The sequence below is a fragment of the Protopterus annectens genome, chromosome 2.part0 (genome assembly GCF_019279795.1).
Source record: "Protopterus annectens isolate FY-2018-M chromosome 2.part0, PAN1.0, whole genome shotgun sequence".
Lineage (NCBI taxonomy): Eukaryota > Metazoa > Chordata > Ceratodontiformes > Protopteridae > Protopterus > Protopterus annectens.
The window spans coordinates 226,604,475-226,621,889 of NC_056728.1; the positions used below are offsets into that span (position 1 = coordinate 226,604,475).

At 43.6% G+C, this 17,415-nt stretch overlaps 1 protein-coding gene across 1 annotated transcript in view; it reads right to left on the reverse strand.

Annotated features, from left to right (window-relative positions):
* Positions 1–220: 220 nt before the first annotated feature.
* LOC122793028 (ras-related protein Rab-5A-like) overlaps positions 221–17,415 on the reverse strand; it is a 741,974-nt gene continuing 724,779 nt past the window's right edge. The window contains exon 5 of the mRNA XM_044060682.1: positions 221–2,418. Coding sequence (XP_043916617.1) covers positions 2,303–2,418 — 116 coding nt within the window. The 3' untranslated portion in view covers positions 221–2,302. The remainder of the gene's footprint in view (positions 2,419–17,415) is intronic.

Below are 17,415 nucleotides of genomic sequence, written 5' to 3' on the forward strand. Positions count from 1 at the left end.
CTGCACTCCATATCAGTATGTTAAACTTTAAGCTTTAGATTTGAAACCCCCTTGTGCAATTCAGTGCTACTGAACCACTTTCAACTTGGGCAAATTACTATGAAAAGCTTTTCAGGGTCCTACAACTGATACTCAAACACTATTCATGAAAACTGATTAAAGTTTTTCTACAATGCACACAATGTTTTGATTACTATGCCTAATAATGTAGGCATGATGGTTCCTACCAAAATGTTTATTAATCACATCACTGTACCCACAAGCCTCTATTAGTACATGAATGCACAATCCTTGCATACTGGTTCCTTCTATTCAAACTGCAAGAAAACAATAAGCTGGACATTCATAGTTTCTTATAGCATTTTTTTTTTAAACTGAGTCTGTTTGGACCAAATAAAAACAAGTATTTTACAACACAAAGATCATGCACACCAAGAACTTAATAGGTATGCTTGTCTCTTTGTACTATAGCATTTATAGAATATCATTAAGTACTGACAGAATATTTTTCGTGAACAAAAAAAAATTGAGATGTGAACAAGTTATAAAAATTATATACATTTTAGTTTTTATAGCAGAATTTAAAACTGCACATTTCAATACTGACTGATGGAGTGCAAGTACAGAATCATACTTTTATGTCTAAATAAATATACAAATTTTATAGCTTTCATTCTAAACATACATCCACGTTTAAAAATTTGCAGGTACAAAGCTAGCAGTACCTTTGCTTACATGTAATATAATGTGCAACTGTAACTATACATTGCAAGTTTTTTAAACATTTTTACAGGTGCCCAAGGAAATGAGGAAAAATTGCATAGGCAAAATAAACATCCGTTATTAAATGACACAGAGGAGGATTAATGCATTACATTGTTTCATTTTGAACTGTTCAGTAGATAAGGGCTTTGGCCACATGCTCTTCTTATTGTATGTAAATTTTAACCCTGCAACAGAATAAAAAAATGTAGTCTTTGTAAGACTGGCCTGATGGCACAGAAGGAGACGTGATGCTGGCAGCATCCATTCAGTTACTAACTCAGACGCCTGAGGGACAACTGGTGTAGGCAGGGTAGCCAGACATCATGTCTCCTATTTGGGAAGAGCTGAAGCCCCTCAGAAATTTACAAAAGATAGCCAACGCTTAAGTTAGCTGGTACAAGCAAAATATCCTGTAGAGAATGTGTATGGAGCAAACAACACTAAGATGGCCACATACCATATTACTCCTTCTGAAGCCTCACTCCTTGCAGTGTGACAACCTTCACAATCCAGCTCTCACTTCTCTCTCTTATGAGGCTTACCAGAGGAAAAGTAATTGACAAAAGGATGGTTCACTAGTAAGGCTCAGTGGCTTAAAGTCAGCAAAACACCCCTCAGAAATTCGTTTTGCAGTTGGGACAACAGTAGAGTGACTACTTGTGTTACAGATGTCCAGCTTTGACAAATGCCCCTAGGTACTGGACTAAAGTCAGCGTGATGAAAGGAGTTACAACAAACTGCTGAAGGCCCTCACTTTCCATTCTTGGATGATTGAGAAACCACATTCCTGGAACTTATCAGCAAGATCAGATCTCTCCTGCAAATCCTATATGGAAGTCTGAAGGTCAGGAAATCATGGCAATGCACAGTCATCCTCATTATTGATATTAAACATATGCAGTTAGAGAAGCAAAGTTAAATTATTCCTGCAACACCCAACTACAGGATAATGCAGAACATTTGGGTTAAAAACTCTTCCCCAACAAAACAAAAATGGTCACACAGACACAAATGTAGGTAGGTAGAAGGGACTGAATGGGACTGGGAGGAGGAGGTGGCTACTGCTGAAGAGAAATGAAAAGGAAGGGGAGACATGCAGGCTTAAGGTCCACAACTGTATAACAATACCAGTAGCCTTATATTAGTGGTGTGGTGTGGTATTAAACAGACACCAGATTCTAACTGTGTTTCATTAAAGGGCAACCCAGATTCCACTGCAGCACACTAACTGTACAAACAAGTGTATTAACAGTATGGCCTGTACGAGTACAGTAAGTACAAGTCCTAGATCCAGCCTTGCTGCACTGTAAATTATCCTTCTACTGATGACTGGTCTCCATATCACAATAAGTTCATTACTTCAGTTCTAACAGGCTGAATACTTTACAGGTGCCATTTTCAAATTTTCAAAAGGCATATGTCTTACTCCAATTAATAAGGTACAAAAAATAATGCAAAACACATTAGTGCCTATTATACAAAAAGGACGTAAGATCTTTAACATCCACATTATAGATTGCTGTAGATGCCCACAGAATCAATTTCCACCACAGCACCCTCGTCGATGTGACTGTTCTGCATCATGAATAGTAAGTCCTCGATTCTTACTTGCATGGGTTGGATTTTGGGTGTCCAGTTTTGGCATTTTCTTTGCTAAAAAGAAAAAAAAAGTTGTTAACGTAACACCTGACGTTTTTCAAGTTACAGTCTTCAGCATTCAAAGCTAAAAGAACAGCTAGTCCACTACTGACAAGAGAAGGGACCATATTTGACCTGGCAGTCTTCATAAGAAATAGGATGCTGACAAGTATCTTTGGAGTTAATACACCAAACTATGCCCATCTCTGTCTGCCAGCAGCATTTACATACATCAAATCCATGAATGGTAAAACAGACCAACAAAAAACATCACAGCTCATATGAGCTACTGAGTGCAAATTTTCCATCTCTTGTACCTAGAATTACGTTACCAAAAAATTTTTTAAGAACCTTTATTGAATTATCACTCCTGACATTGACCAACTTACATTTATATAAAACCAATCAAACCACATTAACAAGTTCACATTTGCAAATATTATAACATATATAATACATGTAATGCATAATATAAGAAACACTACAAAAATTATTCAGTGCCTGCCTTCTTGTAAACCTCATTCCTCCTCCAAAACATCTTTCTGCATGTATTGTTCACACAATTTTCAATTATCTATATAATTTACTCTTACCCTTCTCTAAAGATCCCACTTCCTGCTACAATATTCACTACTTCAAGTATAGTTGGTTTAGGTTTTGATTTCCATTTTCTAATAATGGCTTTTTTTTTCCAGCAGCCACCAACATTACACTTAACAAGGTCTTAGTGTGTCTAGTCAATCTGGATCCTGTATCCCAACCCAAAAATGATTTCCTTAGTTAACAATAATTTGCTCAACCAGTATTCCTGACAGAGTACTCTGTAGGGAATTTTTAAAGTGTGCCAATTCATTATACGCCCAAAACATAGTTTTCCAGTTACCTCTTTCTTCACCATCACACCTCCAATATTTGCCATCTACCTGAGGAAAAAAAATCTTTGGAACCTGCTTGGGGTGTAAAAGTATCTATGCAGATACTTCCAGTCAAAAATCCTAAATCATCTAGACTTTCTTGCATATTTGAGAGCCATACACATGTCCTCCCATTGTTTCTTTGTGAACTGCATATCTAATCTCTCTTCCCAATCTTTCCTGACCTCATTGGATCAATTCCTGTAGCTATCGTGCAATATTTTATATGCCTTACTAATTATCCCCTTTTTTAACACCAGCTTCTGTTCTAGATTCAATTAAAAACTCAGCCAGTGCAGGTCTTTTATTTAGGATTCCACTATTTCTTTCTCTTTGTCTATATTCAGATATCAATCCCTGATAGGGAAGGCGATCACTAGACTACAATCAAAATGTCTTTTTGGCCTCTTCCCATTCTCTTACCTTTCCTTCTCTAATTATTTGTTCCCATTACCTTTGTTTCTTCGCTGGTTTCCTCTAGTAAATTACAGCCCCCCTCTTATCTATTCTCTGTACCCTTAACTGCAGTGTGATGCCCCAGCACTGGCCCAGTAATCAAAGAGCCTCAATCCTCACCACTGGCAATAGTGGGGAACACACACATTTGGAGGATGACAAGTACACACACACACAGTAAAGTGCAATTTCCCTTAACAGCATAAAGAGATCACAGTCAATCTAGGGCTGGTTTCTCCCACTTTCTCCAGATCCCCAATAAGACTCCCCGCTGGCACAGCTATAGAGTTGAGATCTCAGCTGGGTAGCCAAGCAAAGGCCTCCTGCACTCTCTCTGTCCAGCCAGTGCTTTGTGTCCCTGCCCAAGTAGCTGATACACACACACACACACACACACACACACACACACACACACACACACACACACACACACACACACACACACTTTGAGGTTTGGTTTATATACAAACATACATACACACCTGGGAAAGGCTGGCACAGATTTACTAGCTATGCCCCCTTCTGCCCAGACTATAAGGTAGTTCCAGCTGCCACCAGCCAAATCTATCAGCTACACTAAGGCCCTTAAAGGGTGTCCAATCCTACTGTGTAATGTTACTAATAATCCAAATGATAGTCTGTCCAAGAGCAAGGCTATTTAGGAGTGGCCTGTACAGCATCACCAAATAGATATGCAAGTACTCTAAGAGCTTAAATATGTCTCTCAGATATCAGTCACAACAGATTTGAATATATTTAATAACAAATAAATAGTAAAAGAACAAGACAATACTCAGTAAGTAATCAGTTACATCAGAGTTCAAAATCACAGGAAACATTTAAAACAACATTGCAGGACAGTCTGAAATAAAGAAAACATCTAAGCTACACTTTACTATATTCCTACCTGAATCTAAAAGAGTTAATATGCCCTAAAAACGTACTTACAGCAAGGCAAGTGCAGAAGGTGGTGATGAGTGGAAGTTCTCTTTCTAGGTCAAAGACAAGATACAAAATACCCAGTCTCTCTCTGAAAGAGTTCTTAAATTAATATCAAATACTACTGCTGGATTAGCTTGGATAACATCGTTTTTTGCCATTTGACGTTAGTTCCTAGGCTACTGTTAAAAATACACATCTCTCAGATATTTGCAGATCCTGAGAGTCATAAAACAATAAAATACTTCTACATCTTAAACCTAGTAATTACTTCTCTTTCAAGAAAATACAAAAAAGTCTACGTCTTGACAATGTCTGCTGCTCACTGAAAGTGAAAGATAACTTTCATAGCACAATCGTAAAACAATTTAATAGCACAATCATAAAACAATTTAATTTCAACTTATTTTCTTGAAGTTTTACAAGTTAACTCTATGTTCTAGTTTCTGTTAAAACATATACATTTGCACAGGTATATAGTTTATATACATTTCTGTTCCAGTAGGGTACACTGTAGACACATCCTTGAAGCTCAGTACTGTACAAACCCTGTTCAACACACACTTCTGTACCAGTAGTTTAATATACGCATAACCTATAGTTCTAATGCATTTGTTAGACAAGCATTATGTATCATGTTGACACTCACAAATGACATGCGATTATTTATAAAATTTCAGATGGCTGGGCTGGCAGCATGATGCTATGTTAAACTAAACTTTTTCTGCTACAACACTTGGTGCTGGCTATTTTGTTCGAATTTGGATGTTTTTGGCCGGTTGCACCTGCCGTACTTGCGAGGGCTTCTGTCTCTGGCAGTATTGCCCTATGTCATATGCAGTCATCCCTATTGTCAAAAATCTCCTTACTTCATTCCCGTGCTGGCTTAGTTCTTAGTGTACTTTCTGAACATAATAGTTGGCATGACAGTTATTCTCCGTAATGATATGCGTCCAAAACCCCATTCTTTATTTTTTGAATTATCCCCCTGCTTCATCATCATCCCCTTCCACTTTGAACTGTAGTTTTCTGCTTGTTATATAGAACAGCCTTAACTGTGCAGCTCTGAAATATCTTTCAATTCAGGTAATCTTAAATCTCCTTGTTTTGTTGGGAGGATTAGCTTATCCCACTTGACTCTTGCCCTCTTCCAAATAAAATCCTTCAACTCACTAATGTCCACAACTTCTCCTCTGCTTGATAAACAATATGTCTGACCTGTGTGTAAAACTAAAGGGACTAAAAATTCTTTACCAACTAATTAGATCAGGGTCAGTCCATGGTCAGAAAGGGAAGAAATGAGTATGTAAAGTAGAAAGAGGACTAGGGACACTGGAATCAGCAACCCCCCCCAAAAAAAAAACAGGTTAGAAGATACTTTTAATTACTTTCTGTTCTAATGCATATAATGATGAAAGTATAGTTAAAGCCAACAGTACAGTAACGAAACAAATAAGCTGCAGCAATTCAGTTGTGACCACTGATCTGGTGTCGGTTCTGAAGCGACAGCAGTGGACGCAGAAATACTAAGTCTCTGGTATTCGGGCCTGCCGAGGGCTACCCTGGTAGGGATAACCCAAATGTGATGACTGCAACAGTGAAACACAAAAAACATCTTCAATATGAGGACACTTAAGCATGAAATAGCTGTGCTAGTGTATTCACCATAGTAGTTCATAACAAAACAGACACATACGGAAAAAGCAGCAGCAGCATTAAAAAGTGTCACATCCCTGAAATTAGTTATTTGCTCATTCATCCTATTTTTCATGCCTTCAGGAATTAACTTGCCTAAGCATAATGTCATTCTCACATTGCTGCTTCTTTGGTGTCAGTTGGCATGTGCCCCATGGTAGTGTGAACACTTACGATCTTCAGTTCATCAAGTCAGAAACGTAATGCCCAAGTGTAATTCAGTAAAAGATAGTTGCTATGGCATAAAGTCCTGACTGTGGCCCTGGCATCTCATTTTAGATTGTTTGAGGTGCTAAACTGAGCTGGCTAGGGGTGGGAGGCATGGTGGATCTCATCATGCAGTGCCACAGTCCCTTAGAAGAGGGACAACAGTGCAAATGCATGACCTAGGGCCAGGTGTTAGGTACTCATGGCCACTGCCTGGTGACGGCCTTCAACCTGAGTGTGAGGAAGTGTACACTCTCACAGGGAAGCCACTGTACTGATGTGCACTGCACTCCTTCCTTGTCCATGGATGGTGTTAGGCTACCATGAAAATGCTTTCATTGCCAGGATGCTACCAGGGGCATAAAGCACCCTCATGGATGCCTGAATAACTGCTGCCTCCAGACAGTTCTTACTTTGAACGGATGAAATTCCTGAGTAAAAGGAATGAACATACAATGTTGATTCTGGGTAGGCTTGATGGCTGACAAGAGTAGGGTGGGGGGAAAACACACAGGAAAAAAATGCATTGCTACCTCTGTCTGCAGTTTGTGGAAGACAACTACTGACATAAGTATCAACAGTCAAAGTCAAGAAGCAGAGGTGAAAAGTAATATGGGACAATGAGAAGGAGAAAGCTAAAATAAAAAAAGACAAAGGTGGTAGAAGTTGCAATCTCCAAAACTTAAGAATAAATGTCAACTTGGAATTAAGTAAGCACTTAATCACAGAGACAACTGTCAACTGTAATAAGCTCCCAGATATTGATATGCTGGTGTACAGTACAACTACCAATTCTTTCAAAAGCGATTGTGTTAGATAAAGGGAAAATGATATGACAGATGCAGGGAGCTAACTGCAATGAGCAGGCCGTCTAGATTGACCTTTGTCAACTCATCCACGCACGTGTTTGTATCAGTGCAGGTTTCTCCTTTGAATATCTGCGTTAAGAGGAGCACACTGGCAAAACTTTTAGTTATGTACTCACCATAACTTCAGATGTTTGGGATCCATCTCGCCTACATTCTGACTGATGGGTTCGGAGCCGATCCCTCGGCTCCGACTTGGCACGCTTATGCTATAGAGCGAGGCCTCTAATTGGCTGAGCTATCTTTATCCCAGGATGCACCACCACTAATCCCCCAGATCTTGTTTGTCCGCATTCATGCACACATGCACAGCTTGTTTATATAACATTGTTAGATGTTTCAAGATGAAACAACAGGATTTGGACCTTCTGATATCCTCTGATCTCCAAGGAAGGGGGAAGGAGGGTGGGTTATTAGGAATGTAGGCGAGATGGATCCCAAACATCTGAAGTTATGGTGAGTACATAACTAAAAAATGTTATGTGATCCTATCTCGCCTACATTCTGACTGATGGGACAGCGTCCCTAGCACCTAAATCCCGGGTGGCTCATTGGAAAACACTCCTGAGCACTGTGGAACCAAATGAAGCTCGTCCTCTAGATGCCACATCTAATTTGTAGTGGGAAATGAAGGTGTGCGGGGAAGACCATGTAGCCGCAGCACAAATGTCACCAATATCAAGCTTAGAATGAAATGCTACCGAAGTAGCCATAGCCCTTGTAGAATGAGCTTTGACAGAGTTGGTAAGCTCTTTGTTAGAATAAATATAAGCTTGAGTAATACAGTCCCTGATCCATTTGGCAATAGTGACCTTTGTGACAGCGTTGCCCAATTTGTTTTCTGCAAAGGATACAAACAACTGATCTGTTTTCCTTGATTGTTTGGTCCTATCTAAATAAAAACGTAACTGTCTGTGGACATCTAGTGTGTGGAAAATAAACTCCGCTTTATTGGAGTATTTTGGGAAAAAAACTGGAAGCTCTAACGATTGTTGCAAGCATAAAGTAGAACAAACTTTAGGAACAAAAGAAGGATTTGGTCTGAGGGATACCCTGTCTGTATGAAAAACCAAGTACGGGGGTTTCACTGACAAAGCTTGAAGTTCTGAAACCCTTCTGGCTGAAGTAATCGCCACTAGAAAGGCTGTCTTCCATGATAGAAACTTTAGATCACAGGTAGCTGCCGGTTCAAAGGGAAAGAAGTCAAGGCACGCAACACTATATCGAGATCCCATGGAGGTGCAGGATGAGAAATCGGAGGTCTTAATAGAGCAGCACCTTTCAAGAAGGTCTTACACAATCTGTTGCTCATTAAAGGTGGGTCTATGGATTCATGAAAATTAGAAATTGCTGCCAATTGTACTTTGATGGTAGAAACTGAAGAGCCTTGATTGAAAAGAGGTCAGGAATTTTAGTACTTCTGCCACGGGGAGTAGAAATGGGGTCCAGGGCCCGGAGTTGAGCCCAAATAGCAAACCTTTTCCATTTGCTAGAATACAGTTTCTTTGTAGCAGACTTGTGGGCTGAAGATAATATGTGCACAACATCTGGATCCAGTGTATGACTCCTGACTATCGCCGGAAGAGGAGGAGCCAGGCCGTCAATTTTAAGGTGTGTAGGGACTGGTGTAGTAGTCCCGACTGATGAATCAGTAGGTCTGGGACCTGGTCCAGGAACCATGGACCTTCAAAGCATGTTTCCGAAGATAGGGAAACCACACTTGACGAGGCCAGTAAGGAGCAATTAAGATCATCTTGCTCCCTAAGAGATGCCTTTTGAATCACCCTGGGAGGAGAGGAACTGGAGGGAAGGCATAAAGCAGGCGGTGGGCCAATGATGGACTAATCGTCCATGGGGCTCTTCCCTGGAGCCGGGTTAGGGAGAAAAATTCTTTGCACTTGCATTCAGAGGAGTCGAAGAGGTCGCAACACGGAACTCCCCATTCGCTGAAAATCTGCCTTGTAACTGTCGTATTCAGAGACCATTCGTGAGGAGAGAGGATGGTTCTGCTCAACCTGTCGGCTATGACATTGGATTTGCCCGGTATGTGAGTAGCCACTAGGAAGCGTTTGGTCGAGACTGCCCATTCCCAAACTCTCATGGCTTCTCTGCAAAGGGGATAGGATCTGGTCCCTCCCTGTTTGTTCAGGTACCAGACAACTGACATATTGTCCGAGTGAACAGCAATTACTCCTTGAGGGAGATAATCGTGAAGGGCTCGAAGGGACAGGAGTACTGCCCTCATTTCTAGGATGATGATGTGAAGAGGGGTCTCTTCCGGGTGCCATTTGCCTTGGACTGACCTGCCCAGGGAATGCCCCCCCCACCCCATCTGGAAGGCGTCCGTGGTCAAAGTGGCCGCCGGAGGAGGAAGAACAAAGGGTCGTCCCTGATCCAAATTGGAAGGCACTAGCCACCATTGAAGGTCCCGTTTGCAAGATTCCGTGATCCACATGAGGTGATTGAGAGGGAGTTCCTGAAAGGACCACTGAGTTGAAAGAAGCCACTGGAGGATTCTCATGTGCAACCTTGCCAAGGGAACTAGCAGAACTGTGGCAGACATGGATCCCAATAGCTGCAGAACCATTCTGGCTGGGGTTTTGGACCTGGGGAGTAAGGCTCGAACTTGATTTTGAATGGTTTGAATTCTGTCTGCAGGTAGATAGACCCGCATCTAGTTTGAATCTATCTCTACCCCTATGAATCTTATTCTTTCAGATGGCCGCAACACAGAATATGGCCAATTGAAGGTGATTCCAAGGGCATTGCCCAGTGATATAGTGGCTTGCAGGCTCCGCATAAGTAGATGCTTGGAGGTGGCAGTTAGGAGCCAGTCGTCTAGGTACGGAAACACCTGGAATCCTAGACTTCTCAGGTGAGCAGTCACTACTGCCAAGCATTTGGTGAACACCCTGGGGGCTGTGGTGAGACCAAAGGGCAGCGCACGGAACTGAAAATGACTGCCTCCTAGGCTGAAGCGCAGATGTCTCCTGGACGTTTGATGTATTCTGATATGATAATACGCGTCCTTGAGATCTATGGAGCACATCCAAACACCCTTCTCCAACAATGGGAGAATGGTTTGTAGAGTGACCATTCGGAACTTGGACTTCTTGACTGAATGGTTTAGGTTGCTTAGGTCCAAAATGGGCCTCAAGTCCCTGGTTTTTTTGGCACCAAAAAGAATCTTGAGTAAGTCCCTAATCCGATCTGGTCTGCGGGGACCGGTTGGATGACTCCTTTTTGCAGCAGCTTTGAAATTTCTAAGGCTGCGGTATCCCGTTGACTGGGTGGCGGGTCCGGGATTTTTTTGGACTGAGGGGGGGGTCGAGAGAATGGGATGGAGTAACCTCCGGCGATAATCCGAAGCACCTATCGGTCCTGAGTGATCCCTTCCCAGGCCTTCAGGTGCTTGGCGACCCCGACTGGCTCCGGAGCAGCACAGCCGGGCAATCCCTCAGGGACTATGAAAAGCTGAAGAGCCACGAAAGGACTTGCGGTCTCCAGTGTTGCGAGGGCCTCTGCCGCCTCTGGGATGGCGTCTTCCGGATGAATTTCCCCCTCCTCTGCCTCTGGAGGGGGAACCTTCCTGCTGAGAGGGGTAAGACTTCTGAGATCTACGGAACCACATTTTCCCTCCTCTTTTAGCCTTGGGATAAGGCCGAAAGGGAGTGGAAAATCGTGCCCCTACGGCAGTCAGAGTCTTACCCTCCTGTTCACAGCGGGTAAGTGTGTCTTTTACCTTGGGTCCAAACAGGGAGGACCCATCAAAGGGGGCGTCGGCAAATGACTTAAAGGCCTCCGCGAAATGACACAGGTGGAGCCAGGCTTGCCTTCGTAGAGCAATGCCTGTACCCGCCGCTCTACTCGCCCCTTCGGCCACATACGAAATGAGCCTCATGGACGAGTTCGAAATGGACGACATTGTAGCCAGCTGAGAGCCAACCGTCTGGGCCAGCTCCTCAGGCAGGTTACCTAAGAGGGTATCGGACAGCTCCTTAATCAGATCCCTCTGAAATCTCGTAAAGTGCATCAGGTAGTTCAAAGACCTCAGAGTAAAGGCCGCTGAACTAAGGGTGCGCTTACCGTACCGATCCATGCTCCTAGACTCCTTATTAGGAGGATGGACGGACGTAGAAGCCTCTGCTACATCTTGCTGGGTAGCAGATGCCACCACCATAACATCTACAGCCACACCTTTCGTAAGGAACTCTTTATCCGAAGGCGCAGAGAGAAATTTGTTCAGACGAGCGGGCACTGGTTCCACAGAGTCTGGGTGTTCCCATGCCCTTCGACAGATCAAGTCCAAGAGCTCGTCGAAGGGCAGACACACCCAGGAGGCGAAGGGCTGAGCCCCGAAGGCCTTCAGGAACACCGACTCATCAGCAGAGGGAGGTTTGGACTGCCAGCCGCCTCGTTGTTTTAGGGCTTCCAGGATGTCTGCAAAGGAGACATCATCCGAGGACGACTTGGGGGACCCCTCTGCATCATCGAGATCAGTGTCAGATGTCAAAGACTCGTCAGGGGAGTCAACGTGCTTCCTCTTGCACGTTCTCTTCCTGGGAGGTTCTTCCGAAGAGGCTTCAGAAGGACCTCCAGGAGGGGGAGAAACCCCAGCGGGGTAACCTGAGGCCCAGGGGCTCCGCTGTCTACGGACAGGGGGACTGCCAACGACCCAGTCTCCAAATGTAGGGAAGGACCTGGGGAAACTGTGGAGGTAGCCAAGGAAGATTTGGCTACAGCACTCCTCATAGCCCTGAAGGCGGGACCACCAGAATCCTGGGAGGGTCCCCCCTCCGTGGCCACGACAGTGGGCGGTACTCCCGCCGACGCACCAAGAGGGAGACTTAGGACCGAAAGCATCAATCCCGAAGCCTCCCCCCCAGGGCCGAAGGAAGAAGTCCATGCACTGAACTCCGACCCAAGAGCCGGAGTCGGAGCAAGGGTCGGGCCTGACCCTAACACCTCCACTGGTTCCACCGGCACCTGCTCCAACGGTGCCGAAGCTGTTGGAGGAGGAAGTACAGTAGGGGAGTGGACCATCGGCTCCGAAGCCAAATGGGCTGGAGCTGAAACCATCTTTTGGAACACCGGAGACTGGAAGAGTCGAAGGAGCACCCTGTCGATGTCCGAATCAGACATCTTGGATGATCTCGAGGATACTGATCGGGCCCGAACCGATTTCTCCATCGGCTCCGAAGGGCTCGGGGACCAGCTCCGAAATGACTCAACAATTATCGGCTCCGAGGAAACCTTCAAGGAAATTTCCCTCGGCGCCGATAAGGACTTCGGCTCTGAGGGGGAAGAGTCTGAGCCGATGACCCTTATCAGCTCCAATATCAGTGGAGTCGATGAGGGTGACCCGCCTCTCGATGCCCCAGACCTCGGCTCCGAAACCAGGGGGGTCGAGGCTGGAGGCATCGAGGCAGACCGTTCCGACCTCGGCTCCGAAGTCCTTGGAGCCGATGGAGAAGTCTGCTTAGTTTTCTTAGCAGTCGGTTCCGACTGACTGGTCGGAGCCGACGCTTTCCTCTTTTTAGAAGGAGATGGAGAGGAAGATAAAGCCTCCTCGAAGGAAGGCTTGATTAATCCTTTGAGGATTAATTTGTTTTTCCTCTCCTGGAGGACTCTGGAGGAAAACGCATGGCATACACTGCATGATTCTTGCAGATGTTTAGCACCAAGACAATAGACGCACGAGGAGTGGTCGTCCGTTATGGACATTTTGAAGCCACACCTCGTGCACTTTTTAAACCCGGAGGGTTTATGCTCTTTAGACATAATCAGGCTACAAAAAACAGATAACCACAGTAAACACTAAAGGGTTTGACACACAGGAACAAAAAATATGTATGCCACTAACTTAGTGTAAATATTTAAACTAAAGAACTTTTTTTTTTTTTTTTTTTTTTTACACACAAGACTGTCAGAAAGAGAAAGGGAAAAAAGGAGGGTCAAGACCCTCTAACTTAAACAGGTACTTGACCCACACACAACCACTAAAGTAGTAGTAACCACAGGGGAAGGCCCCTCTAACTTACACGGAACCTTCTCTGACAGGAAAAAACACGAAAATTTTAACCAAATTTTAGAAAAACACTCGTACACAAAGAATAGTCGTTAAAACAGCTTTTGGGTTTAAATGAAGCAAATACTGACAGGAAAAAAGCCTAATATATAGTACTTAGCCCAGCCAATGTTGAGACCACGTCCAAGCTCTGTAAGCGGCAAACGAGATCTGGGGGATTAGTGGTGGTGCATCCTGGGATAAAGATAGCTCAGCCAATTAGAGGCCTCGCTCTATAGCATAAGCGTGCAGAGTCGGAGCCGAGGGATCGGCTCCGAACCCATCAGTCAGAATGTAGGCGAGATAGGATCACATAACATCTGTACTTACTAGTGTAAGCTGGAAGGATTCCTAAAACGGAACAGCTACAACATCAAGCAGCTGTAGAATGCTAATTCAAATTGGTGCACAAAAGCGAAAGGATTATGCTAGAACACTTTCCAGCTAAAGCATGATTCCTTGTGCTTATTTGTGCAAAAAGAATCCTTTGAATTGCAGATGCTATTAGTCCTTAAGAACAGACGCAGCAGGAGGTTGGAAATCTTTTTTCTGAGATCTGTCACCTCTGCTAAGGAAAAAATTCTCTCTGGTGTGGAATTTTATTCCTACAGCATACAGACATCCTTGTATTCCATAGCATTTTCGGAAAAAAACAACTTAAAAAGCAAAAGATACATCTTTTTTACTGTGGGACATCCTAGATTAACAATCTTAGTGTCACTGTATTATGAAATCCTAACCCTTTCTAATCCTTAATATTAAAAACTGGTAAGTCACTTAGTTAAAAAGCCAGACCCAATTAGACCCAAGAAAGGTTTGTATGCCATAAGGAGATATTGGTATTAATTAGAAGTGTACAAAAAAGGTTTTACATACTTGAATGAGTTAGGGAAAAAAGTACAGTTGTGTACCTACCATAAATGTAGATGTTTGAGTGTATTCACTGTTGCAGTCATTACACCCCACAGTCGGCCAGAGTTCCAAAGTCTAGGTCCGGCGTCGGTTGCTGTCGCCTCTTTCCTGATGTCAGAACACCAGGGGTATAAAAGATGCAACCAATGCCATTTTCTTCAGTTTTTCTTACCCCAGATGTCAGGTGCCCCCAGATAGGAAGGCTGAAAATAAAAATTATGCCAAAAAGCATACATGTACTAAAATAAACATTTCCTTCATCTACAAGCAAATACACCACATAGGTTGTATAGAGTTGAGAAGTACAGAAAAGTCCCAGCAATGAAAAGGGGGATGGTGGATAACCTGGACTGCAACAGTGAATACACTTGAACATCTACATTTATGGTAGGTACACAACTGTACTATGTTCATCGTGTTTCACTGTTGCAGTCATTACACTTGGGGCGAATCCCAAAGCTGAGGTTGGGTGACTGGGCCTAAATAGGATTAGGAGAGGCTACCAGGCCCTGCAGAACTGCAGTGGCAAAGCCTGCTCTGGATTTAGAGTAGAGAGGCAAGTGGTAGTGCTTGGTGAAAGTGTGCACTGAACTCCAGGTTGCAGCTTCTAAAATGTCTTTGGTTGGTACTCCTCTGAGAAAGGTGCTGAAGTGGCTGCTGCTCTGGTAGAATGTGGCCTAATGCCCTTAGGTACAGATTTGCCATGTTGTGCATAACAGAAGCGAATGCAGTGTCCTATCCATTTTGAAATGGTCTGCTTTGAGATTGGCTTTCTTTGTGATCCTGCAGCATAGGCTACAAACAGTTGCTCAGTTTTTCTGAAAGCTTTTGTTTTGTCCAAGCAGAATTGTAGCTGTCTGTGTATGTCCAAAGTGTGCAGAAGTCTCTCCCCTTTATTCTGGGGATGTGGATAGAAAGTTGGCAAATGAATGGTTTGGTTAAAAGCCACACTGGAAACCACCTTTGGCATGAATGTTGGGTTTGTCCTTAGAGAGACCCTGTCCTGGTGAAAAATGATGAAAGGTTCCACTGTAATGCCTGTAACTCTGAGACTCTTCTTGCAGAAGTTATTGCTAGGAGCAGAGCAGTTTTCCATGATAAGAATTTTATATCAGCTGTGCTGGCTGGCTCAAAAGGAGGCAGTGTGAGCTTTTCTAAAACAAAATTGAGATTCCAAGTAGGTATTTGTGCTCTCCTTGGGGGTCTTATATTTTTTGCCCCTCTGAGGTACTGTCTTAGTAGTGGATGTGAAAAAATAGGAGGTTCCGTATTGCAATGAGCTGAAATTGCAGAGGCATGGATCTTAACAGATGAGAAGGATAGGCCTTTGTCCAGCATCTCAGTTAGGTATTGTAAAATCTGAGGTACATTTGGAACAAGTGGCTCGAGCCCTTGTGCCTGGTTCCAAGCACAGAATCTCTTCCATTTTTCTGCATAAGATTTCCTAGTGCTGGGCCTCCTGGCTTCTAAAATGACATCCATAACAGCTTTAGAGAGAGGTGTGGTCTGAGCGGCTATATTATCTGCCATGCAGCCAGATTTAAGGTTCTGAGTTGACTTTGCAGAATCTGATTGTTTTGTTGAGTCAGAAGATGAGAAATTTGGGGTAAAGGCCAGGCTGGGCCTTGAGACAAGCTCTTTAGGATTGGGTACCAGTGCTGGCGTGGCCAGTCTGGGGCAATCAGGATAATTTTTGGCTTCTCTTGTCTGACTTTTAGGAGCACCTTGGGAAGAAGAGGCAGTGGAGGGAAGGCATAAACTGTCAGGGTTTTCCAGCTGAATGATAAAGCATCCACTTTTCATGCTTGTGAGTGATAAGTTCTTGTGCAGAATTTCTGTAGTTGGCAGTTGTGAGGGGAAGCAAAAAGATGCATGTCTGGGCATCCCCATTTCCTTGTTATCATGCTGAAGACCTGTGGATTTAGTTTCCATTCGTGAGGATCCATGAGATTTCTGCTTAGTTCATCTTCCAGTGTATTTTTTGTTCCTGGCAGGAATTGCGCCAGCAGATGTACTTGATAGGTCAGTGCTGTGTTCCACAAAGTCATGGCTTGCCTGCAGAGGGGATAGGAATGTGTGCCCCCTTGCTTGTTTATGTACCACATAACTGTGGTATTGTCTGTCTTTATTAATAGTTGTCCTGGACGTAGTAGGTCCTTGAAAGCTGTCAGGGCATTCTGTACAGCTAGCATCGCTTTTTGATTAATGTGAAGATGCATTTGTTCCTTGGGGCACGTGCCCTGAATACATTTTCCTGCCATATGTGCCCCCCAGGCATAATCCGATGCATCCGTTGTTATGGTCTGCCTGGCTGTGGGTAAGGTGAAAGGCTGTCCCTTGTTGTGGTGACAGGCCCGGGACCACCATAGAAACTCCTGTTGTAGGCAGGGAATTAAAGTTATTATTGTTTCCAGGCTGTGACAATGTTGAGTCCAAACACTTTTTAGATACCATTGTAGTTTCTTCATATGCAGTCTTGCATATGGAATTAGTAGAATGCAGGACGCCATGAAGGCCAGGGCCTGCAGAATTTTTCTTGCAGGGAGCTGGGTCTTTGTTGCCATCATTTGAAAGTAATGAGTCAGTTGCCTTTGCTTGTCTGGCATGAGTTAAGCCATCTGGGCAGTTGTATTTAAGCTTGCACCCAGGAAAATTATCTCTTGAGAGGGCACTAGTTTTGATTTCTTTTTGTTTACTGTGTACCCTAGGCAAATTAGTAATCTTTTTACAAACGCCAGATGTTTTAGAAGAATGTCCTTGCTCTCTGCTTGAATAAGGCAGTCGTCCAAGTAGGGATATATTTGAATTCCTCTTTGCCTGCAAAATGCAATTACTGGTGCCATGCATTTTGTGAAGACCCTGGGTGCAGTAGATAAGCCAAAGGGCAGTGCAAAGAATTGGTAATGCATTGAGACAGCTATGAATCTGAGGTATCTTCTGCAAGATTGTCTGATTG